At 43.6% G+C, this 26,993-nt stretch overlaps 1 protein-coding gene across 5 annotated transcripts in view; it reads right to left on the reverse strand.

Moving 5' to 3' along the window:
* Positions 1-287: 287 nt before the first annotated feature.
* ICE1 (interactor of little elongation complex ELL subunit 1) overlaps positions 288-26,993 on the reverse strand; it is a 60,355-nt gene continuing 33,649 nt past the window's right edge. For 2 of the 5 annotated variants that reach the window (XM_024752505.1, XM_024752508.1), the window contains 8 exons: positions 21,751-26,466; positions 21,052-21,084; positions 20,348-20,516; positions 16,982-17,142; positions 13,647-13,837; positions 11,677-11,783; positions 5,342-5,440; positions 288-1,319 (listed from right to left, as the gene is read on the reverse strand). In XM_024752505.1, coding sequence (XP_024608273.1) covers positions 1,138-1,319; positions 5,342-5,440; positions 11,677-11,783; positions 13,647-13,837; positions 16,982-17,142; positions 20,348-20,516; positions 21,052-21,084; positions 21,751-26,466 — 5,658 coding nt within the window. In that variant the 3' untranslated portion in view covers positions 288-1,137. Of the gene's footprint in view, positions 1,320-5,341; positions 5,441-6,491; positions 6,771-11,676; positions 11,784-13,646; positions 13,838-16,981; positions 17,143-20,347; positions 20,519-21,051; positions 21,085-21,750; positions 26,467-26,993 lie in introns of those variants that run through there. The other 3 variants (XR_003004111.1, XM_024752506.1, XM_024752507.1) reach the window with 3 other exon arrangements.

Below are 26,993 nucleotides of genomic sequence, written 5' to 3' on the forward strand. Positions count from 1 at the left end.
TAGCAACTGTAGCTAAACAAAAACATCCAACCAGCACTTATCTGGCTGGTATCTGCTCTCACTAAGAGCCAACCAGCACTTATCTGGTATCTGCTCTCACTAAGAGCACCTGGGAGAGCATCCAAACCTGATTACATCCGGGCAATCCGCCACGCCTCCGTCCAGGAGGGAGGTCCCTCTGGCAGGCCGCTCTCCTCTGTCTTCGGTTGGCACTGACTATTTGGTTCATCGTTGGCTGGAGCAGAAGTAAGGCCAAGTGTCACTCTTTACTGATCAGGACAATCGTGTGCATGGCTTACTTTTATTTTTTATTATAAAAAACACATACAAGAGTTTTAAGAAATGATGAATATAAGACAAATCAGGACCACGGTGAGTTATTAAACCCATTTTCTATGTACAAATACTAAAATTCCGAAAGTGGAATATCATCAAATGTGAGACACATTATAGGCTGTCCATATATACACGGCACATGCAGAGACCCGCCCGCACTTGGCTGCGTCTGTATGTACACAGCGAGGTACAAACACCCGCGGTGACCTCTATCCTCAGCTCTCCTTTTCCTGGTACATAGTTAAATATTTGCAAGGAACTTTAGAGATCTGAAGAAATGCATTAAAGGAAGTTCTAAAGGCTCTCCCTGTTTATTTACTCTGGTCAGCTACACTCTACACCTTGAGAGGAGCTCTGTAGCCCAACTCCAGCTAAGACAGTGGAAGAGTCTTCGAGGAGCACTGTCTTAGCCTCCTCATCTTTTCCTAGTCAGTCATTTGGGCGCAAAGTCCAAAATTGGCTCAGGAACCAAATCAATGTTTTTACATTAAATTCATTACAAAATGCCACTCAATTTTTAAAAGCGACTAAAAGGACACTTTCTGCAGCAAAAAAGGGCTAAGTTCAAGTTTTTGTTGTTTGACCAAGACACAACAAATTACAATCCATGTCATGTGATCACAGCAGCCATAAGTGAAATGTGTGCGGTTTAGGGAAAGCAGCCACTGCTTCCTTCTCCGCCCCCAGCACTTGTATCTCCCTGACATCTCTCTCTGGAACCTCGGTTGCACCCTGGAAGCTGACTGATCTATCTCCACTCGAGCAACGGGAAGGCACTTCTCCGGGCACAGCACGGGGCAGTCAGCCACACTCCTCCGTACACAGAGCGCTGACCTCCTCTAGGGAGCTAAGCACTGCGGAGGGGACGCGGTGAGAGGTCTCTGTGCGCCAGGCTTCCAGGATCTTGGAGATCTCCGCTGGGTTGCTGGGACTCAAGTCACACAGAGCGTACACGGCTGCCAGCTGGATACCCCATGGTATGTCTGAAAAGAATTCCCACATCAGTCATCACACAAGAAAATCTTCGTTATGCAAAATGTTAATGTTGTTGATCTAATAAAATACTATTCAACAAATACTTTCTTCCAGCAATGAAAAGTAAATATTAAAAAAAAAAAACACAATGAAAAAGTTCATTTAAATCCCTTCTGCAAATGGAAAACAAAAACAAAAACAAAGCAAAACACTGCACAGCTCTCTACAGGTTCCTGGCGCTGCCTGTACCCAGAGGACGACGAGCCGGAGTAGGGGCACAGGACCTGAAGCGCCTGCCCTCTCACGATCAGTGCTAAGCTTTCCGAAGTGGTCCTGGAAGGATCACACCCTCATGTTTAAGTTTTAGTAAAATGTGGATCCCAAAGCATCTGTCAAATAAATGACTCCATTATACCCCCGGAAGTGTTTATAAGTGGACTTTGGAAATGAAAAACATGATGAAATGAGAGCAAGTGAAAAACTAATTTTTACTATGTAGTATAGCATATACTATACTCTTACACACTAGATTATAGTATATGACTATTGATCATGGCATTTAATTGTAGACTATAGCTAGGTTAGAGATTATGGTATATTAGAGTTCTCATTAAGTATAAGTTTACTTAGGAGTTATTTAATTCAAATTTAATTTAGTTCAATTTTAGTTAAATTCACTTCAATCATTTAGTTAAAAAATTTAGGAGTTATTTCATTAAAACTTATTATTAACCATATACTGTTAGTGATGCAATGCCCAACAGGGAAAACTCCTACTATTTAAAAATAAATATCACAAAACCCACACATTCAAATGTTAATGCTATAGACGTAGATAGTACTACAGCAGCTTTAAAATTACATTCCCTGGGCTTCCCTGGTGGTGCAGTGGTTAACAATCCACCTGCTGATGCAGGGGACACGGGTTTGATCCCTGGTCTGGGAAGATCCCACATGCTGCAGAGCCACGAAGCCGTGAGCCACAACTACTGAGCCTGTGCTCTAGAGCCCACGAGTCACAACTAACTACCGAGCCCCTGAGACACAGCTACTGAAGCCCACACACCTAGAGCCCGTGCGCTGCAACGAGAAGCCACTGCAATGAGAAGCCCGCGCACCGCAAGGAAGAGTAGCCCCCGCTCGCCGCAACTAGAGAAAGCCCGTGCACAGCAATGAAGACCCAACGCAGCCAAAAAAAAAAATTTTTAATTTAAAAATATGTTCCCCTTATCTTACATGTAATTAGAGAAGCATAGAGAAGGGCACATAGTAAAGACTTAAAGTCAAACAGTAAGAGTTTTACACAGGGATTTAAAAATAATTATAAGAGCATGTGCACTGCGTAGGCTCTGGACTCGGGCAGCCTGGCTGTGACCTGGTGGAGCTAACCAGTGCCAGGCCTCCAGCAAAGTATGCTTCTTGCAGGGCATTAGCTTCCTGTGCATAGAACGAAGTCAACGTTCAAGCCCTGGAGGGCCAGCCCCAGAAGGTCACCTTGGGGACCCCGTGCTGCTCAGTGGGACAGGGCCTAACCCAGAGCAAGCCCAGTGCAAGGCCCTCTCGCTCCTCCCAGCAGGAGGGCCACACTGTTGCCAGGAAATGTCCACCCGGCATCTGTGGTGAGACAACCCGTCGGCCACTCCCTGGCTACTCTCTGATGACAACACACAGTCTAGACGGTAAGAGTACATTTTCAGGGCCGTTACCTCAGCAGCTATTCTAAAATCAAAGAAGACAAAAGTTCTCATTAGCTCAACCTGCCATGCCTCACCCTGAAAGCAGAAGACAACCTACACGTTAAGATCATCTCGGATGTAAATTTCAGATGTCACTGTGTTTCCGATGGAAACTGTATAACTGCATTACTCCTTTTTTTTTGTTTTATTCTTTTTTTATTGGAGTAAAATCGCTTTACAATGTTGTGTTAGTTTCTGCTGTACAATGAAATAAGTCAGCTATATGTATACATGTATCCCCTCCCTCCTGGACCTCCCTCCCACCCCCTCATTACACCCATCTAGGTCATCACAGAGCACCAAGCTGAGCTTCCTATGCTTTACAGCATGTTCCCACTAGCTATTTTATACATGGTAGTGTATATATGTCTTTCCTAATCTCCCAATTTGTCCCACCCTCTCCTTCCTCCCATGTCCACATGTCCGTTCTCTATGTCTGCGTCTCTATTCCTGCCCTGCAAATAGGTTCATCTGTACCATTTTTCTGGATTCCGCATATATGCATTAATATACGACATTTTTCTCCTTCTGACTTACTTCACTCTGTATGACAGACTCTAGGTCCGTCTACTTCTCTACAAACGACCCATTTTCATTCGTTTTTATGGCTAATATTCCATTGTATACATATACATGTACCACATCTTCTTTATCCATTCGTCTGTCGTTGGACATTTACGTTGTTCCATGTCCTGGCTATTGTAAATAGTGCTGCAGTGAACACTGGGGTGCATGTGTCTTTTTGAATTATGGTTTTCTCTGGGTATATGCCCAATAGTGGGATTGGGATTGCTGGGTTGTATGGTAGCTCTATTTTTAGTTTTTTAAGGAACCTCCATACTGTTCTCCATAGTGGCTGTATCAATTTACATTCCCACCAAAGAGTGCAAAAGGGTTCCCTTTTCTCCACACCCTCTCCAGCATTTACTGTTTGTAGATTTTTTGATGATGGCCACTCTGATCAGTGTGAGGTGATACCTCATTGTAGTTTTGATTTGCATTTCTCAAATAATTAGTGATGTTGAGCATCCTTTCATGTGCCCCTTGGTCATCTGTACGTCCTCCTTGGAGAGATGTCTATTTAGGTCTTCTGCCCATTTTTTGATTGGGTTGTTTGTGTTTTTGATATTGAGCTGCATGAGCTGTTTGTATATTTTGGAGATTAATCTTTTGTCTGTTGCTTCAATTGCAAATATTTTCTCCCATTCTGAGGGCTGTCTTTTTGTCTTGTTTATGGTTTCCTTTGCCGTGAAAAAAGTTTTTAAGTTTCATTAGGTCCCATTTATTTGGTTTTGTCTTTATTTTCATTACTCCAGGAGGTGGGTCAAAAAAGATCTTGCTGTGGTTTATGTTTATGTCAAAGAGTGTTTTTCCTATATTTTCCTCTAACAGTTTTATAGTGTCTGGTCTTACATTTAGAACAAAAAAAATTACAATTTGTATGGGAACATAAAAGACCGTGAAAGCTAAAGCAATCTTGAGAAAAAAATGGAGCTGGAGGAATCAGGCTCCCCGACTTCAGACTCTGCAACAAAGCTACAGTAATCAAGACAATATGGTACTGGCACAAAAACAGAAATATAGATCAATGGAACAGGACAAAAAGCCCAGAGATAAATCCACACACATATGGTCACCTAATTTCTGAAAAAGGATGCATTACTCCTTGATTGCATAACATTCAAATAAAAATGAGACTCATCACTTCAAAGGGTTACTTTTGAGTTTTAATCTCTTCTCACAAAGGAATAAGAATATAAAATTACATGCTCTGAGGTATACAAATGAAAAGGAAACCACTACTATGGAGACTGGCTCACAAAAAGCCTCCAGTTTCCAAGTTCTCTGGGGATGCTAAGTACTCAGTGATACCCAGACCACACTGGGGTCACTGCTTCACACGTGTGACCACACTTGGTCACCACGACACAACTTCAGCCAGGCCTCTGCAGGCAGCTGAGGCTGAGTCACTGGTCGGAGGTCACAGGACAGCATGAAGATAGTACCGACAGTTTCTGAGACAGAACGTCAGCACCAGGACAATAAGAGAGTTTCCTCTTCCTTAGGGATGCGCTGCCCAACAGGGCGAGCCGCTACCACTGAAACAACAGGAAACCCACACACGTTCAAATGCCAGTGCTGAGAACGCAGGCAGAGTGTGGCTTCGTGATCAAACTCCTCACCCCCAAGCACTGAGAGATGCACAGAGCATGGCACGTAGTAAGAACTCAAAACAGATTTAATAAGAGGAATGCAAATGATTTAAAAATAATTATAATAAACAGAAGTTTTACCTTCATCCTGGGCATGCTGTATAAACATACCAATAACTGCACTAATGTTTTTCACAGCTGATGGAAACCCTTCCTTCAAACCCAACTGGCCTAAACGACCTAGGGGGGAAAAAACAAAACAAAACAAAATGTAAACAATCTGTGGTTAAATGTTAACTTTTCATAAGAATTTAAAACTTACGTTTTCTTTCGTTTAACATGTACATTAAGCTTCAGGATCCTGAACTGAAGTTAGATGGGTACCTATTCTTAAATGAAAACAAATTAAACAGTAAAGCATCAGGACTCAATACAGCACCATCCGTCCCGGGGTGGGGGGTTGTTTTGGCTGAATGATTCGTCATCTCTTCTGTTACTCACACATACAGATGATACACAGATACACAATGTGTTGCTTTCCCAGTTATCATATAATAAATGGAGTTTAGCAGAATGAATGGTTTTAGCAGGCTCAGTGTGAAATGACTAACTTCTGTGGGTTAACGAACTAAATGTAAGACACAGTTTGCTGTTACAACGTAGTTGGCTAACACAACCTCCGTCCTCACGTAGAGCAGCCGCTCCCAAGTGTGCTCTACTAAACCCCCGGGGTCCTCAAGGTCAAAACTTTGCTTTCCCAATGACACTAAGAAGTGATGTGCTTTCCTTCCAGTGCTGAGATGTGGCCTGACAGTGCAAAGGCAGTGGCGATCAAACTAGTGGACCCTCAGCACCAGTCAGGGCAGTGACAGGGGGGTCACTCTCCATGGCCAGGAGCTCACAGTCGGAAAAGCTAACTCATTCAGAATGTCCTTCATGAAACGGTAACAATGATTCTTATGATATCTAGACCCCTAAGCACACGGCTCTGCGATCTTCCGCGGATGGGACAGGAAGGGCACGTGAAGCACACCCCTGGCACCTCGGCACCCAGACTCTCTCCAGGAAAAGCACCTGTGCAGCTGCTTCAGCTGGGAGGGGAACTGGGTGCTTTCTCCACCCACTTTTCACTCAAAGAACCACTGACAAACTATGGCTATTTAGACCGAGACAGACATTTTCTCAAAAATGATTAAAGTGAACCTGTCACTGCAAGGAAATCATTGTTGTCAATGATAAAATTTGAGCTCTTAAGCAAAATTAGAATTTTGGAAAAACTTCCATCACCTACCCTAAGCTTGACAGCTTCAAATACTTCAGATTTCTCTGATGAGATCAGTGATGATATTAATGTCTGTTTTCTTGATATTGTTGACATTTGGAAGATCTGTACAAATCAGTATTTTCCAAGTGAGCAGTACATGTTACAAAATCATGAATGGGCAAAAGATCCCTTCAACAAATCAGGTGGACCAAGGGACTCTGGTGCAACAGAGAAGCGAAGTTCACTGATGAGGTTTCAGATTTCACTGCAACTAACCTTTAAGAAATCATCACTTGTTGAGTTGCACTGCAGTGTCAAAGAAGAATATCCACAATTACTTGAACGGGCTATTAAAACACTCCTTTAATCAACTACACATCTGTATGAGACTGGACTTTCTCCAAATACTTCGACCAAAACAACATACAGCCAGAGACTGAATGCAGAGCAGCTATGGGAAAGCAGCCCTTCTAGGGATCTAGACAGTGAAGAGGTTTGCAGTAAGATAATGTTCCATTCTGCTCACTCTTACTTTTGCTTGTTTTGGAAGTAGTTATTTTTCATTAAAAATATCACTTATATTAACATTAGTTTATTACTATTAATCTTAAGTGAATAGTAACATTTTTTTAAACTCCTAGTTTTAATTTCTAGTACAATAATTGACACATAAAACCTGGAGTGACAAAACCTCTTTGGGGGTCTCACTAGGGGACTAAACAGGACAACACTCCTCACCTAGTCCCCACCCATCTGGACCTTCCTTTATTCCAGTGGTCCTGTGGAAACCAGCTTGCTTCAAAGCGGAAGCCTCTGCACCTCCCTCACCGCCAGGCCTCATGTCCTTTTGCCCCGGCTGTTACAGAGGAGGATTCTGAGACATACCTTGGATGCCGTCTTACCCAAGTCCTCTTCCTGTGCTCTTATGACAACATTAACCTGCATGCTCACTGCTCTGTGTCCATGTTCTCTCAATAGTACAAACAGCCCACAGGCTTAAATGTGACCCAGTCCATCAGCCTCATCTCTGTGTTGAATATGGAGAAACTGAGGCACGGGACACTAAAGGGACTTTATTACTTTGTATCCCCTATAGGAACTAGCTTAGCGCTAGTTACACGCACCCTAAATGCTGTGATAGACAGTAGACATTCAGTAAATTCCTACTGATCAATGACTCCCCGGTTAATTCCTAATCCAGGAAGAAACTGTAAACATATGGATAATCCCTTAGGAAGTCTTTCACAGGTTGAAAAGTAATGTACTTCAGAGACCAGAAATTTCAAGGTACTGAGCACTCTTAGGTATCTCCTTGCAATTAGATCAAAGTTCTAATAACTGCATGTCACCAGACCTGTCCTCTGAGACAATCTATCGGGAGCATTCAATGCATGACTATTAGCAGAGAAAGGGACAGTGTGCGTGCCTAGCACAGCTATGGGATCATTTGGCCATGGGATATGCATGTGTTTCCAGATAATACACGACTGCATTATAATGGCTCCCTTTCTTTTAATTAAAAATGCTTAATGAAGTGTGTTTTATAAAGCTTTATTTAAGTTAATGGAGCAAATCAAGAGATAAAATAAGAGGAAATCATGAGTCTGAGGTATATGGTTTGGGGGAAAAGGTTTACATATATGATGACTTGACAAAGATGATGGACAAATTTGCTAAATAGACGGGAAGAAGAGTCCCTCTACAGAAGGAAGGTGAGTGAGTCCAGGGCAGTTCAGCCAACATATTAAAATTCAAGTAAGAAATGTGGAGTCAATCTCAGTGTCAAAGACAACACACTCCCCACTCACGGAAGCCTGAAGAGGAGAGCTTGCCGGCCTTAGGGTAGGTGAGACCCAGTCTACAGGGCAGGGATCAGAGAAAGATAGTTACCCAGGGTTTTCAGTCAAGATTTCAGATGCAGGTATGTTAAGGAAAGGATGAGTTAAGACAATTGCAAAGAAAAGCTGAAAGACAAGGTGAGACACTGGACAGAAATCAACCAAGTACTGGCCATTGCAGCCTGACGTGCAAAAACCTGACGTGAGAAACAGTGTTATCCTAGCTTCCAGGCTCTCCTAACACCAGATGGGCCACTTCAAAATTTAAAGCTCTTTGGGGGGCAAAATGGGGTATCCTATACCTTTATACTCCGCTGCGTCTAATGGCATGCAGACTTCCGTCCCCACTCTGCTCCCCTTCCACCCAGGGACCTCAGACAGGGGCTCACCGCCCCCCTACTTCCTGCCCCCGCCCCCGAAGAGGCCCCGACCCCGCCAGGACACGAGCCGCCTGGAGTAGGCTCTCCCCGTCCTCCACATCCCCAGGGGTCCAGAGCGATCCAAATGTTCCACAAAACACTCTTTAATCCATTACTGTTAAGGTAGGTTAGAGAAACCCCATTTAATAATCACATGTAACCATTTCATTTGCTAACGGCGGTGTTCATACCCCCAATCCAACATTAGATAACACTGAACCATTTTGCCAGACAGCCTGTTCCCATGGGGTAAAAATCCAATTAGGATTTACAAATCTGGAGTTAAGAATACAGACAATTCCTTTATTTTATGAATGCCTACTGTGTGACTTTATTATTAAGAAATCACAGTCAACCAAGTTAATTATTTGCTAAATTATTTAGTAAATGTCAGCTTCAGAAACTGCAAGAAGCTTCTCCAGCATAGTTTCTTCTTAGAAACGGTTCAAACTCTAACTCAGATGGGTGTGCGGGAAGGAAAGCACATACCCACCCCTAAAGCTGCCTCTCAGGATTCCGCCCTGCTTCCACCCTCCCCCTCGGCCCAACCCTGCTCGCTGGGACCCCAGCCCCTGCTTTGCTCGGGGTGGTGGTGGGGGGGGGGGCCTTCAGCGCCAACAGATTCCCAGCAAAGCTCATCCCCGGTTCTCCGGGAACAGCCCAGTGGCCCCTCTCGCCCTCCCCACACCAGGCTTTTCACTCACACGAGCTCGTCCTGCCCTGGTCCACCCGCGGATCTCAGCAGGGTTTGCCAGTCCTGAGTCTGCTCTCATTTTTGACATTACACTTCCTTTCTAATTAGCCATCCTCTCAACTAAATTTATTTACTTATATATTATAATTTTATTATGCAGTATTGTTAACTATATATTAATTATACATTATTCCTATGACACACATCATTGTATTATACCACTCCTGATTATGTAAATATACATATATTACTCTAAATAATATATATTATCAAATGTTATAAATTATTTTCTCAAAAGCTATATTTTAAAGACTTAAAGAATAAATTAGTCTGAGTTTGACTAAAACTACCAGTCAGGTTTTCTCCCTACAATTATACATCCTTGTTTTTAGATAAACTATGACCATATTCTTCTTAATTCACAAATGAGTTACTTCTTAAGGTACATATTCAAAAGTATTTCTATAATCTTGTGCGGGTTTGTCTGGAGCCTGAGAATTTGTAATTTTAAAAAAACTTTTCAGACAATCTGGACAATCAACCAAAGCTGATAAGAGCTAACTGAGGAGGAGAATGACATGTGAGGCCGACCCTCCATCACAGATGCTTCTCAGAGCAGGATGGGGTGTCAACCACCAGAAACACATCCTCCCACTCTCACTTTCCATCCTGTTACAATCAATAAATACACAAAGAAACAACCACTGCAATGATAACAGCAAAAATCACACCATATTTTATAAGTGTGACTTCAAAAGTATATTCTTCAGCAAATTTCAGATTCTTCATCTAGGTCAACATGTAAGCATTTACAGACCTAACACCTTTCCTAATTTCTTAAATTCTCAAAAAGCATTCTCAATTTGGAATGAATTAGTTCAAAGTATGAACACATTCTTCCTTGAATCCGTAAGAGAAGCTGCTACCCAAACCAGAATTTCCAGACACACACATGCCACCAGCTGACGGCTGAAAATGAGGTCACTGGCCCTTCTGTGTCCTTGCTGCTCCCACTTGGGGCAGACAGTGGTCCTCAGAGCACTGGACCTGAGGCATTCAGGGAAGTCCCCCACTGGGCAGTTTAGTCACCTCCACTCCCACATTTTCATGCTTTCACGTTCTGTATCTTAACTCCAAGTGTACGTTAGGTTATTTCCAGTGAAAACTGTTAAGATGTCCACCTTGAAACCAGGTTTTTGTCAAGACCCAGTTTATATATTTATTTACTACAATGTTCCTATGTTTGCATGTAAAATGTGCACAGTGCAGGAATGCAGATACAGTAACAAAATTAGTCAGGGATATTATATTTCTTACTGTGGTCTATTTATAAGACTGACTTACGTGATTTAAAAATTCTCAAACCTATTTCAAATGGCTTTATCTTGGAGTTTTAATTAATTAAACACCAAAGGTACTTAAAAGTCATGATAACTATCTCCAAGGATCTAAAGGGCCCTGACACAGAAATAGGCTGAACCTTGTTTTGTCAGCCCCCAAGCAATCAATACATGGCAGATAGAGGAGTCACTTCAAAGTAAAGAGAGCCTTCTAATAATGAACAGACCTCATCACTGATAATGATGCCTGGACTAGAGGGCAGTTTGTCAGAGATGGGGCAAAAGAAGAAAAAATAAGTAAAAATAAAAAATAAAGATTTATGGGTGAAAGGGAGGGAGGGACAGAACTAAATGGCCACTGAGGTCCTCTTTAGATGTGAGATTAAAAAGAATCTATAATTCACTTAAAAGATTTTTAAACAATGATTTTAATTTCTGTTTATTCAGCTTACAATTTACAGAAACAAAATAAAACTAGTTTCCAATTATAGAAGTACATAGTTATCCTTATTGAGTATGAAAAAAAAAACTGGGGTGCAAGCAGGGATTAGGTATCTACTTACTTTATATATCAAATTAACTGTAATTTATAGCAATGTATCCAGCAATGTATCCTGGAGTGTGTATATGCAAGTGTGTGCATGTGTGTATATTAAAACTAATATCTGAGAATCAAGAGTTCAATTATAAATAAAATGTACTAACATGAAAAATCTTAAATCTGAAAAAGGTGAATAAAATGTTAATTTACAAAGGAAGAGTATGAGTAATGAAAATTAATTTAGTGCAAAAGTACCTACTCTCGTGGCCGTAAAGTAGTTATTATAATGAAGTTTCAGTCAAAATATATTATTACACACGTATTCTCTCACCAAGATATCATCAATAACAAGAACAAATTTAATACAACAGACAACTCACCAATGAGCCTCAGTATTGACGCTATGATAATATCAGGAGTGTATGCAATGTTTGCATGTCCTTTTCTGTATTTTATCCACTTATCCATTACAGGCCACAGCTCCTTACTACAAAATAACAACAACAAATATATACATGTATGTACGCATATGGAAGTATGTTCACCCACCATTGTTCAAATATTAAGAAGAAATTATCTTAAAAATGGTCCATAGGAGACAGTGAAGAGGAGGAACTTTTAAAGATGTAGCATTTTTGGCTAACATGAGAACAGACTCTGAAAGCTCACATACTTTCCAACTATTCAGGATCTCTGTGCTTACAGTGGCTTTAAAAAGGCTGCAAACACCCATGCTTGCATCTTTATTCTATTTAACCCTTTTCACAAGGCTTTAGAGCAGAGATGCTGAACAATGTCCCCAAGTCACAGAACTGGAAGCAGTAGAGTCTGAATTCTCACGTGGACCATCCAGATGTAAGGTGGCACCTGCGTTCTAGAAGCCTAGTTTCCTGGGGTGGAGCAAGGACAAACAGGCTATATTTTGTAAAAAGAACTAAACCAGAGGAAATGAACCACACTTTACATGGATTAAAGAAACTAGATCTACTGATTGAGAACACTGGCAATTCCTCTTTGCTCTCTCTTTTCAAAAATGTATTAACTTCTTACATAGTATTTATAATATCAGCAAAATTAAATACAGACAAATGAAAGGAAAATGTACATTAAAAAACACATTCTCAGATAACTATCACTCTTTTAATTTGGGGTTTTTCCTCCCACAGACTTCTATGCTTGCATGTATGTGAAAAACACAGTCAAAGTGACTGCAGTACTTAGGAATCAGGGTCTGGAATCGGCCAGGCAGAGATCCTGATATCCAACACTGTCCATACCGCCAGTGGGGGACCATGGACAAAGCACCTGTGACTGGCACCATCCCTGGTTGTTTCATCTGTCACTAGGGATAGAAGGGCCCCGGCCCCCTGGGCTTCCAGGAAGATGAGGCCCAGGGTAGCCACTCACACATCATTACCCAGACAGCACTGAACAGACTGTCCTGGCACTTTCTTAGTAACAGACTGAAAAACACTTTCGTGTCAGTATATAAAAATCCATGTATAGCTATTTATTCTAATATGGCTGTATCTCATTATATAGACATTCCATAATTCTATTACCTATTATTTGACATTCAGATGTATAATCTTTCCCGAGTGTTAAGAAGGGAAAACAAGAGAACAGATTTCCACAGAATATATTCCTCAAATGTCTCAAAGATACAGACTATTAATCCTTTGGTGAATCCTTTTCAATGTGATAAACCCCTTTAAACCAGCCTTTCTCAGTCAGGGTTGTAAGAAAATTAAGGGTTGTAATTAACTGCAGAGCAGTTATTTGACTACTTTCTCCATTCTCCAAACATGCTGCATAGATAGATGAACAGAGAAAAGTTAATTCATTATATAAAATGGACCCATGAGCGTTAACAGGCTCAGTTCTCTCCTGAAATCCCAGTGAGAAGAGCTGCTGACCCAGAATTTTGAATATTTCTGTTCCTGTGGGTTTTTCCATAGTATCTGTACACTAAGATAATGACCATTACATTTCAATCTACACATACTCTCTGAGTACCTCTCTTGTGTGGGCATGGCTCTCTCTACATACATACCGGGGGAGGCCAGGGAAACCAAAGTCCCCCCTGCATGAGATTCGTTTTCCTTTAGTAATAAGAGGATACAGTGAAAAGTAGTGAAAGGTACCATAAAAAAATAAAGCGAGGGTATGTGGCAGTGACACTGACATTTAAGAGTAGTTTTATTAACTCTTACCCAAATCAAAATGTGCTTTGTAAATGTTTCAGCTGCCTTAAACAGCAAAAATGATTCAAGCCACAATTCAGCAATCATTGAACAGACTACCTGACAATTCAAATAACCCAACTTAAGTTAGCAGAATAGCCCTGTACCTTATAATGTTGTCATGTGTCCAAACCCACTTCTGATGGCAGCAGAGCAGATCGATGGCACATATGTACTCCCAGGTGTTATCACTTAGGTCTTCGCCAAATCTTTCACTGGACTGAAATTCTGTTTTTGGACATAACTGTATGGTCAAAAGCAGCTTAGAAACCATGAAGCCAACATCTGCAGGAGCATTCTAGCAAAGAAGGTAAAAAAAAGAAAATTCAGAGTTTCAAATATAACATACCTCATGTGGGTGATCTCCAAGAGTACTAAGAAGCATCAGTCGAATAATCATTAAATTTTAAAGGACACCTTTTGAAAGTTATTTTGAATAGAGAACTATGTTTATCTTAGTCATAACAACTGTCCTAAAATGATTATACAATGGTGGTCGACAGGCCAGATAAAAAAGCTCCAGGCAGAATGCAGAATCCAGTCAGGTAGGAAAGACACTGCAATCCAGATAGGAATGCAAATTTTCATTAACTGAAATCAGAGAATTAAAATTTTACTAAAAAACAATTTTAATCTTTAAAAAATTCTTCAATAAATTCATTCTGTCATCTTTCTGACCCTAGATATCAGTCTGCTTTTTCCAGAAATTCATAAAATTGAATCAGATTGTACTAGACTCTTCTGTCTGGCTTCTTTTACACCTATGCATGCTTTTTTTGATATTTTTTTCCACGTTCTTGCATGTATAGGTAGCTTGAACACCCCTTTTTACTGCCAAGTAGGAATCCATTGTATGGATATACCACAGTTTGTCCATTCACCTATTGACAGAAATTTGGGTTACTTTCAGGTTTAGGCTGTAATTAATAATGCTGCTTCGGACATTCATGTACAAGGCTTTTTGTGGACATTAATTTGACTTTCCTTGGGTACATACCCAGCAGTGGATTTATAACTTTTTTCTTTTTTTTACTGGGTTTTGGTATTAAAAATGAACAAGGGGCTTTCAATCTTCGCTTACACCTGAAAAAGACTGGAATTAGTTGGTTCTTTAAAGATTAGATAAAATTCAGATGAAATCTATCCACACTTCTTGTATATTAAATTTTAATCACCTTTTCAACCTTTTAAAATGGAAAACAACTGTTTTATTCCAGTGTTTTACCCCTAAAGCCAATTCTGACCATTTTTATGTTGCTAAGGAACCATTCTTGGTTTCCGAACCTGTTATGAAGCTGTAGGCGGCAGTCTTCTCATTCTTCATCCTCCATCTCCACTCACACTGCCTCTCTCATTCTGAAATCTTGACCATTTTTGCTTTTCTCTTTTTACATTAATCTGAACTGAGTTACCTGTTTTATTAGTATTTTTTAAAGGCAATTTTTTTGTTGTTGTTCTCTATTTCATTACTACTACACCTCTTAAACTATATTTTTCTTCTGGATTCCTTCTCAAATTTTTAATTTTTAAGATGATTATCAGGGAACTTTACTTATTACTTGTTTAATAATGAAGACATTTAAACTATTTCAATGAGTGTAAGTTTTCCAAAAACGAGAGGTCTTCGGTATGAAGGGTTTTCCTTTCACACCAAATACTGTGATTTTACTTCTGAGTTTCTATTTGTTCACAGATTGTCCAGGACTGTGTATCTCGATCTCCAGGGAATTTTTATAGAATCTTTTAATTCTTTGTCTAATTTTACTGAGTCATTGCCAGAGAATTGAGTGTAGACTCTTTACTTTTTAAAAATTAAGGTCAAATGCATGACTGTTTTTTGCAAATGTCACAGACATATGAAAAACTACAGTCTTCATTCAAGTTTACTTTTTATATTGTTGAATTCTACTAACTCTTTACTTATTTTTGTGCTTCACATCTATTGAATTCTGTAGGACAGAATTTGGAAGTCTTGGACTATAATGGTATCCCCCCCGCAAGTGTTCTTTTTTTTTTAATAGCTTTGACTTTATATTTTTATTTGATATGATACAGGCTAAACACACTTATTAAAATTCTACCTTCTTCATTAATCATGTTTTATCATCCAAACATATCTGGCTTCATCCTGAACAGGCCAAAGGAGAAGGCTCCAGTGCACAAGCAGGAGGACCAAGTAGGGACAGAAGTGGACCTGCAGGTAACCGCGGAGGGTGGAAATGCGTGTATGGATGCTCTTCTCACTGCTAAGGGACTGGAAACTGATGGTACCTCACACCAATACACTCTGGTTTGTCTAGGTGGATTGATGAGATGATTACAGACTTGATTTTTAAAATTCCCTAACTTTTTATCTACCAATAGCCCTTTCCTTTTCTTTTTATAAGAAAATAAAAGTCTAATGAAGAGTCACATCAAAAAGTACTAAAAAGGAAAGCAAAATGACATATAAAAGTCGACTACATGCATAAGCCAGAATTTTTTTAAAAGAGGACAGTAATACAGTCATTAAAAAGGGCAGAACAAAGTGAAAGTCAACCCCTCACTGACTTCAATACCTCTTCTTAAAGATTACCACTATCAATTCAGCATCCAGCAATTCTCATTAGAGAAAATCTACGAAGAAAAGAACACCAACCTAGATACTATATTAACATATCAGTCACGAAGGAAAATAAGATAATGAAAGAAAACATGGAACACAATACTTAGAACAAACACAAATTCCATCAACTGGAAAGAAAAACAGAACATTAGATTCAGAAAAAATCGTAACAGGAAGGAATTGAGATACCAATTTTTTCACTTAAGTACCTACTGTAGAAGCAAATGATGTGCAACTCTTCTGAGCCCTCACATATATATGTGCATGTACAGATTTCATCGCCATAAATTAGTACACAAAAGAAACTTTGTTCAATTAACACAGCACACAGGTCTACAACTTCTCCCAAAGTGTCTCATGCATACTTAATGAACAAAATGCATAAGCTTAGACTAAAATGATATTTTAAAGGATCTAATATGGGGCTTCCCTGGTGGCGCAGTGGTTGAGAATCTGCCTGCCAATGCAGGGGACATGGGTTTGAGCCCTGGTCTGGGAAGATCCCACATGCCGCGGAGGAACTAGGCTTGTGAGCCACAACTACTGAGCCTGCGCATCTGGAGCCTGTGCTCCACAACAAGAGAGGCCGTGATAGTGAGAGGCCCGTGCAACGCGATGAAGAGTGGCCCCCGCTTGCCGCAACTAGAGAAAGCCCTTGCACAGAAACGAAGACCCAACACAGCCAAAAATAAATAAATAAATATTTAAAAAAAAAAAAAAAAAAAGGATCTAATATGAAAAATAATATCTCTGAAATGCTCACAAACTAATACAAAACCAAATTATAACATTTATATAAGACCTACAAGTACAGTATTACATAAAAAGAAACCTCACCTTCTCCCAATTGAGGAAAGCTCGCAAACAGTTCAAAACTTCTCCTTTAGCACGTTGCCTGGCTACCAACTGCATTGCCTTATTAATCACCGATTGAGAGATAAATATATCATGCCACATGTTTGCAATGAACAAAGTCAATTTTTCAGATTCTGGAAAATCTATGAGAAAGGAAACAAGATAATAAACCTTTACGTCTGATTAAGTGAATAAATGACAAACTAAGAAGATATTTGAATAATTTCCCCTTGTGCACAGCAGGGCCACCTAAAGCTAAAGGGAGGAAGCCTGACGAGGCCCCAGCCTCAGTTATTTCAACTCTGCTTCTCCATCTCTCCTGCCCATCCCTCCCCTTCCCCCGCCCCCCGAGCCAACCTTTCTTTCTCTTTGGCAAACTTTCTTCAATCGAATTTGAAACACAGTGCATGAGTATACACCACTGTAGAAAAGAGCAATAAACTCCAAAACAAGAAGAGAAGGCAAACCTCCTCTTGCAGGTTCCAGACCCTGCGCCCAGAACCCTCCCATTTGGTGCGTGTCCTTTCAGGCCATGTTTTATGCATTTACAAGACAGAATTCACTTGAAGAACACCTAAGGCTTTTGATATGAAGGGATTTTTTTTATAAATTATGACTGATAATCCTTTTCTTATGAATACCTTCTCCAAAGCCATGGCTTGTCTTTTCTGTTTGTCTAATCAAGTTAATCGAGGCACAGCTTACATACAATAAAATACACTCTGTAAGCAGACAGTCTGAAGGATTTTGACAAATGAACACACCCATGTAACCCCCACTACAACCCACAGATAGAACATTTCCATCATCCCAAATTCCCATGGTCTGACCCTTTCAGTGAATCACTTTGTCCCAAATACAGACAAGCGTGATCTGCTTATTGTCACTTTGAACATGTGTCTTTTCTCAAATATTTATGAAGAGATTTGTAAAGCATGCACCCTTTTCTGTCTGGCATCCCCCTCTCAGCAAAATCCATGTTGCTGCACGCATCACTAGCCTTTTCCTCGTTTGTCTGAGTAGTATTCCAATTGCTTGATATACCACACTCGTTTTTCATTCAACTCCTGACGGACCTCTGTTTCCAACCATGGGCTATTATGAATTAAGATGCTCTGAATACCTGTGAAATGTATAGGGATATGTGGATATGTCTCTATTTCTGTTGAGTAAGTACCCGAGAGTGACATATCTGTGTCATATGATAAACTGTTTAATTTTATAAGAAACTGTCGAAGTGTCCTGCAACTGGTTTTATCAGTCAACACGAAGACTCGGACCTTTTTGGCATGACGCCACATCTTCTTCATTTTCTCTGTTCATTTTATCTAACACTGCAGGGTGTGTAGAGAGGGTATCTCAAAGCATAAACTCACTGTGCTATTTTATCTAACACTGCAGGGTATAGAGAGAGAGGGTGTCTCAAAGCATACACTCACTGAGCTATTTTATCTAACACTGCAGGGTGTAGAGAGAGAGGGTATCTCAAAGCATACACTCACTGTGCTATTTTATCTAACACTGCAGGGTGTAGAGAGAGGGTATCTCAAAGCATACACTCACTGTGCTATTTTATCTAATACTGCAGGGTGTAGAGAGAGGGTATCTCAGCATAAACTCACTGTGCTATTTTATCTAACACGGCAGGGTGTAGAGAGAGAGGATATCTCAAAGCATACACTTACTGTGCTATTTTATCTAACACGGCAGGGTGTAGAGAGAGAGGATATCTCAAAGCATACACTTACTGTGCTATTTTATCTAACACGGCAGGGTGTAGAGAGAGAGGATATCTCAAAGCATACACTTACTGTGCTATTTTATCTAACACGGCAGGGTGTAGAGAGAGAGGATATCTCAAAGCATACACTTACTGTGCTATTTTATCTAACACGGCAGGGTGTAGAGAGAGAGGGTATCTCAAAGCATACACTCACTGTGCTATTTTACCTAACACGGCAGGGTGTAGAGAGAGAGGGTATCTCAAAGCATACACTCACTGTGCTATTTTGATCTGTTACTTTGGAAGCCTTGTGCTTATCTGATTATACTTCCTCCTGTCCCAGGACTCCACATGCTGTTCCCTCTGCCTGGAATTCTCTCCCTCACTTTTATCTTCACATCTAAGTTCAAAAGGCACTCCTATGAGGAAAGCTTCCTCGACCCCTGAGACTTTCTCAAACCCACCTTCCACAGCACAAGTCATTCATTCAACAGATACTTAACGAGAGCATACAAGACATTCTCCTGGGGTGAGGATGTAGTAGGAACAAGACAAACAAAATCCCTGTCCTTAGAGTACACGACCTAGCAGAGGAAAGAGACAGCAAACAAAAAGGTAACAGTGTAACCACAGCAAAACAGAGGGAAAAGCTTCCCTGCAGAGAACCTGTTACAAAGACCCAGAGGTGAGAGCGGGCTGGGTGTGTCTGAGGAAGAACCAGAAATCCCACGTGGGCTCTGCAGAGTCCCTGTTGCCCTGCTTCCTGCTGCCCTTCACTGACAAAACCTGACGTGTGCGCCCCACTGGAAGGCTGCATCTATACCTGGGTTTGGTCACCGTCAAAGCCTTAACACTTATGTGCACCCCGTAACTATTTGTTAAATAAGTCAGTGACTGAAAAAATAAATGAAGTGGGCAACAAACACAGCAGCCTCACTCACAACTCTACAAGTGACAGATTCAATTATCCTGATTTATAAGCCCCATAAACATTATGGTAATAAAAGATTATCAATCTTTGCAATCTAGATAAGACTCTCTGATATAGCATTAAATTCCATTTGTGTATCACTCTGCTATATTAAAATGTTTCCACTGATGATCTGATATGAAGGAGTCCTATTTGCTCCATTAATAGACTTAAGAAATAGTAGTAAAAGGAAAAGAGAATCAAAGGACAGCCCTCCTTTCCATTTCTCCCTGAAACTCTTCTTTCCATGAGCTTATGAATCCATCTTAGCGTTTCTGCCCTTTCCAGCTAGCAACAGAGCAGAGCAGTTTGTCACTCTAAAATGATTCCATTATCTTGTGTCAACTATATCTGACTCTAAAGTAGATGCACAAGGAAAAAAACCAACACGCACTAATGAGAGATACACTTTTATACACAAGTGGAAATGTATATGCTGACCTAAGTAAGCTTAAGTCACACAAATTCTCCCACTGAAAACCAGGTATGGCTGGGTCTATAGCTAAGGCTCTTCATGCCTTCTGGTAAATGCACAAGATAACATGATTTTAAAAGATACACAGCAATACCTTAGCTGAAAATACAGATGCATATATAAGCAGATAAAAAAGCAACAACCCGTTTTCAATACAAGAATGTCGCCATCTAAACATACCTTCCTTAAGAAGACTGTAGCAAAACAAGCGAGCTCTTTCCAAGTCTCCCAGTTGCCGACAAATACCCACATACACTCTGCAGAGGGCGTGGATGTAATTGTGCTCCACAGACATCTTCTGAATTTTCAGTTCTGAGAGAATAGAGTGAAGCAAGCACTCTGCTAAAGGCTGAATTGGAAAAAAAAACAAAAAAAAACAAAACGAAAAGGCAATGTACACTGATACTTATCTTCATCCTACTGAAGACCAGCTAAAAGTTACAAAATTAAGTACCTTTTGGAAAGTTGGAATGATAAAACGTGCCCTGTCTCAGAAAGTAGAGGACAACACCCACCGTGGTAACTTGCTTTAGCAGGGAAAGCCGTGAGGCTCGGGGAGGAGAGAGCCCATGCCTGTCGGTGTCCGGGGGTCAGCGGGGCTGCAGGGGCCACGGGGCGAGTCCCAGGACACCTGGATGCCTACTGTCACTACCACCACTCCTACATATGACCACTTTCTGTTTTTTACTAAAATAATCTGTGTGTACGTATTAAATCCACTCATATTCTACTCCCATTCTTGTTTTCTGAACTCCAATGTACTCTACACATTTACCCTGTTTAGATCTTAAAATACTGGGTAATGTTTTCCTCACCCAGGGAAAGGAGCATTAAGTAATTTGATACATTCAGTCATTTGAAAATAAACATCTTTCCAAAGTTACCTGTACTGCTCTTTGTGCTTTCTGAAATGCAACCTAAGAAAAATAAATATTTATACCATTGTGATTCCAAGGATGTACAGATAACCGATAAAGCATAATCCATGGGACACTGGAAATCATCCACCCAGTATCAACATAAATATGTAGAAAATCAAAACCGAGGAAAGTCCTAATAAACCATGTAGGTAAATCTGCATAATCCTCCCCCAGCCCCCTTCCTGAAACTAAGCATCTGTTCCTGTTTGATTTCTGACCTACACCAAGGGAAGTGGGGGGAACCCACACGCTACCTTTCTGACTCTCAAAATTCTCAAGTGTGTATGTAATATCATTCACAGAAAAGAAAGTCTCTATTACATAGCAATTTGATGCTTTGAAGCAAATCATTTTGAGCTTTTAAGCATGCCAGAATCAATGGGAAATATGCAATTTAAGTCCTGACAGGCTTTTTTTTTTTTTTTTCCCTTTAAAATTTTAAAGTATTTGGTGAATACAAATTATCAAATCTCCAACATCTTATCACTTCTCAAATGTATAAAATGCTGGCTAGAAATAAAGTACAGGTCCTAATGTTTACACGGGTGACTGCCCATCTCTGAGAATAAACTTCTGTTCAGGGCCACCTCCCCTTTCGCTGACAGGAGACGGCCTCTGAGGACATGCGATTCCTAACGCTCCCAGAGCAAAGGAGCCACATACCTTTTTTGTTGTGCTAAATTCATAAACAACTTCTTTCTCTTGATCTCTCATCACAGGCTTTTTGGAGATGTTTCCCACATACACATGACTACGAATGACAGGTAACAGGTCAAAGGACGACTCTGCGATTTTCTTCAGAGCCTCTGCTACGGCTCTGTCGTAGGACTCCACGGCTTCCTTGGGGCTCAGAGGTGACTGCGAGACTGTACTGACGGCCAGAAGACGACGCCCCTCCTCCTCTGCCCTCACAGCTGCAGCCTGGGAGGGGTTCCTTTGGGGGCTCCTGCTGACACCCTCTGAGGGGGGCTCTGGCTCCGGGGACCCGCTGTCCAGGCGCAACCTCTTAGCACTCCTCGGCGTGCCCGCTGACAGTGCCCTTTTCCCACCTGAACCCTGCGGAGGCTCCGGACCTCTCGACTTATCCTGTGTACAGTCACCACCAGAGCTGCCCCCTGCTTTCACAAAGGCGGTTGAGCTTGAAGTGATGGCTTTGAAGCCCCTGATGGCGCTGGCGGGCCCCGGGAGGTTCTTGGAGTCGGCCGGGGGGCCTCGCGTAAGCTGGATGTTCCCTTTGAGGATGCTGAGGGTGCGGGCCCTGGCGGACAGCTCTGGGTACATGGTGTCCAGGATCTTCACGGAATTCTCCTGGGGCGCTGCCACTGCCGGATGGGCAGAGGCGAACGGGGGCAGGCGGCCGGGCACGGGGACGGCGTGCTTTGGGGTCGCAGCACAAAACTGCAAAGGAGATGACAGGACCCTGTCATTGGCCGGGGCGGTGGACGGGGATGCATGTGGAGGAGAGGAGTGCCCCGGCTCCTCCAGCAAGGGGGACACCATAGGCGACACCGGGATCTCACACGGCGGAGAGATAGGGCCGCGGGGAGAGACGGGTGAGCAGGGGCTGGAACTTGACGTCAGTGGAGAGGCTGGCTGTGAAGTCCTCGGAGGCGTGGCTATCAGAGGAGCCAGCAACGGGGGCAGGGGGGGGCCCACCTCCTGCCGGATCTTACTTAGCGTGTCCGCACAGCAGTCCGCAGGAGTGGACGTGTCGGCACTGGCTAGGATGGTCTGCGTCTGACTTCTCTGAGTTTTTCCGTTCCCTCTTTCTCCAGAAAATGACGGAGAAACTTCACTCTGAGTAGTCTCCATTCTGCTCGACGCTAACATCTTCACTGGTTTGTTTGTTTGATCTCTGTTTGAAATCTTTGATCGATTCTTATTTTTGCTCAGTGGCTCTAGTTTCGAATTATAGTACGTGTGATCAGAAGGAACCGTCTGAGTCTCAAAGTTCTGATCGTAAATCTCAGAGCTAATCCTCACGCTGGGCTTAACGGGTCTATTCCGCAAACGACTTTTATCAAAATTAGTACTCTGACCGCTGCTTGAAATATCGCCCTGGGTTCCGGCCACACCACTGCCACACTGGGGCTCCTGAGAAGGAGGGCCGGGGCGACCGGTCTCTGGGGACTTCTCCACGGAAGGAAGTGGAATGAAACCAGCTGCCAGCCCTTCTGGATCCGGGGAAACAGGGGCGTCTTCAGGGGCGTCACACAGGATAAGCTGGTCCACTTCTGGCATGAGCGCTACCCCGTTGATGATGGTCCAGTTGTCCCCTTTCTCAATGACTAGATTCTGATCCTTATTTATCAGCACGTTTATAACCTCGGAGGTCACTGTAGAGATCTGACACTGAAACGCCACTTCCCCCGGCCCCACTCCCGGGGCAGCACACACCGGCGAGGGCTCCGGGGGTTCTGACGAGGCCTCTTCCTTACCATCCACTGGCCTGATCGCATCCAAGTTACCCGCAGATCTGCTCTGCGTGTTCTCATGGCCAGGCCCACCACTAGCGGGAGAACCGCCCCGAGTGTCCGAGCCGGCCGTCGGCAGGGGTGAAGAGGAGCCGGCTGCTTCCAGAGGCAGAACTTGCTCTTTCTCGCGCTCCGCTGTGACGCTGTCAGGTGCATTTAAGAGCTGTAACTCACCAGCATCCTTCCCACCAGCGTCCTCCCGGTCGGGCTGCAGCTCCTGGTGGATCCTGGTGAGCACCTCAGGCAGTGTCTCCAGGGAGCGCTGAGCAAGCCGCCGCCTCATGTCCCTTAAAGGACAGTCATCTTCCTCCGAGGAGCCGACGCACTCCTCAGAGGTTTCTAGTGTTTCCTCTTCACACAGTTGCTTTCTGTACTTTTCTCCTGACGGTTCACTTTGCTTTAATTCCTTGTTCATCCCTTTATTTAGGGTTCCTTTGTTAGAACATTCTGAAACAGAGTCCCCTGAACTATAATCTCTTAACTGACAACTTTCAAGAAACATCACAACCTCGGACGTGGAAAGTCCGTCTGTCTCGGAGAGCGCACTGAGGCTACAGTCCCGCAGAGCCGAGGTCAGGCACCCCACCTCGACGGAAGGTCTGGTCTCGGCCGCACCGGCGCTGGCAGCCCCCACGCCTCTTCCGGAGGCCCCGCCAGCACTCTGCTGGACGCCCTCCAGCCCGGCTTCAGGATCGTTCTCTCCCTCACTGCAGCTTGGCGCGTCACCCTCTTCTACCTCAGTGTCACCTCCGCCTGCCTCGCGGATGCCCGTGTAACAGTACAGGGCACCAGTGAGGCTGCTCTGCGGGACAACAGGTTTCTCCTCATCTTTGCTGCCAAACGCTGGTGAAAAAGCAGTCTCTGTGGTGTCTAGAGCTTCAGGAGAAGCAGCCCCGGGAGTGTGAGACGGCAGCTGCGGATGCTCGTTTGGGCCGTGCTGTACAACAGACGGGTCCGTTGTAATGGCCAGGGCCTCCCCAGAGGCTCTGACTGTGTCTCCGACAGGAAAACCTCTTGACAGCGTCACCTCCGTGGCTGGAAGTTTATCCACATCCAGCCTGGACGTGTCCACATTTGTGGCAGGAAGACACGGGCTCTGCTTCTGCACCTCTTCCTGCACTGTGGCTTCCGTCACAATGCCTTGGTTTGGGACCAGGATGTTGTCAGAAGAGAAAGATAATGTACTATCTGTGGGATAATGGGAACTTTCTACTGGTACAGAACCCCCTGGAGAATCGAAGTCTGACCTTCTCCAGGAGGAGGAAACTCCCAGGGCAGCACTCTCTATAGCAGCTGCCTCCCTGCTTCTCGGTGCTGTGGGCGCTCTCTCCCCACATCTTGCTCCAGATGGTGTCCGACCAGCCCCACTATCAACGTCTGTCACTAAGGGGGGCTCCCTCCTAGACAGTCTCGAGGGTTCCCATCGTGCGCCCTGCATGGTTTCAGGCCGTGCCTGCTTGGTGATAACTGACACCTGGTTAGGCAACAAGGATGCAGGCGCCCTGAATCCTGCAGGACTGTTATCCTCTCCAGCACGTTCAGGCTTGGATGCTGATCCTCTGCTTTCTGAGGACGCCGCCACCTCTTGTTCACGTTCAGGTTGAGGTCCCAGCCTTTCTTCACCACTTCGCTCTAACAGATCACTGTGGTGCCACAAAGTGCTTTCACCAAAGCCAAAGCCACTCCTGACCGAGCCAGACTGAGGCCCTGCCGACGATGTGAAACCTGACCGACTCGGCGTGAGCTCGACCCTCGGACCTTGCCTTTCACCTGGCCCGCCTCTGGCGGCTCCCGAGAATCCTGACTGCAGCAGTGAGCAGATATCGTTCATGCCCTTCACAAGGGTCGTACACCCCACCTCGCTGCCCCTCTGACCATTAGAATCAGATGCCCCCGACACTGGGCTCAGGGCATGTAAGCTGTTCTCCAGATGGCCTTCTCCTATGGGACACTCCGGGAGCTCAGAATGTACATCTAGCATGGTGAACATGGCAGCTTGTGATTTCTGCTCCAAACGATTCAGTTCGGGAGGGCCTACTTCAGTAGGAACAGATGTTTCAGCGTCATCCTCCAACCCAGAGGGAGTCCGGGGGTGACCGCAGAGAGATGAGGCCACGGGGGAAGATAACTCCTCTCCCAGACCGAGCACCGCGGCAACCAGCGCGGCCCCTGCTGCTCCTGGGGCAGAAGGGTCTCCCGAAATGAACCCTCGCATTGCCTCTCTTTCCTTCTCCAATTCTCCAGACAGTCCCTGAAAATGACCAGAAGTGGACAGACGACCTGATGCTGAAGTGACTCCATCAGTCAGTGTCCACTTGGTCACCTCTAATTTAGGTGATCCTATCACTCTGGACACTAGGGTTTTTCCTTCAGGTGCGCTGGGCTCATTCGATGGCCATGGGCCCAGGGGAGGATGACACGAGTCTGACGTCCCAAGAGCCGTGCCCTCCTCTACAGCCAGGCCGCTCAACAGCTGCTCAACACGCCCGCTGCCCGTGGGTTCAGGACGTGTCTTCTCCATCTGCACTGACCCATCCATCTCCCAAGCCTCTCTCTGTCTTCCTGCCTCATCCAAAATGCCTTTTTCTCCCTTGCTCACGAACTCAGATGACACCATCCAGTGTTTCTCATGAGCGGAGGGGAACGTGGCTGCAGGTTCTCTCAGGTTTGCTGTAAATGTCCCAAACCCAACCGCTGTCACCTCACTGACTTCCAATGTATTTAGAGCTTGGGTGGCTTCGTGCGGTTGGAGCTTTTCCTCCCATGTTCCAGTTCCTTTACTTTTTCCAGATGAGCTAAAACAATCCAGCGATTCTGGTGTATCATCTTCTGAAACAGGCTCAGAATTCCTATGTTGGGCTGAGTCATGATCACTGGAATCTGTACACTCTCCAAAGTAGATTTCCTTAAATATAAATGAATTACATTAATTAGTTAGTAAAACACTACTTCAGTCAACTAAACGCAACTACCAACTAAATGCATTAAAAAAAAGTGTGTGCTTCCTGAAGAATCTGAGGAAAGGGCAGTCCACTCTCTGGACTCTATCAACGGATGGGTAGGTCTCAATGAGCACAGCACTGCTTCACCTTCTTTCCTTAAAGAAGCCGCCTCTCCCCAGTGTTTCCTGCACTCACACTGCTTCTCCCCAAACGGAGAAGCTTCCCAGTTCTACTCCACATGCAGCCTAGGGTTAGGTCTGTTCTCCTAACTTCGAAGCAGGCCTCCTCTCAACTCTGACGACCCCATTTTCTGGCCCAAAAGGCTTCCGCCTCTAGCTGCCCAGCCCCGCCTGCCTTCCCCGGCGAGCCGCAGGCTCTGGCCCAGGGCAGCTCGCCCCAGCGCCAGCCCGGCCATCGCTCTGGGTGTCACCCTGCAGACCCCTCTTGCCACACCTCATGCCTGTGCTGCACCCCGACACCTCTGCCTCCT

The sequence above is a fragment of the Neophocaena asiaeorientalis genome, unplaced genomic scaffold, assembly GCF_003031525.2.
Source record: "Neophocaena asiaeorientalis asiaeorientalis breed wild unplaced genomic scaffold, Neophocaena_asiaeorientalis_V1.1 scaffold52, whole genome shotgun sequence".
Lineage (NCBI taxonomy): Eukaryota > Metazoa > Chordata > Mammalia > Artiodactyla > Phocoenidae > Neophocaena > Neophocaena asiaeorientalis.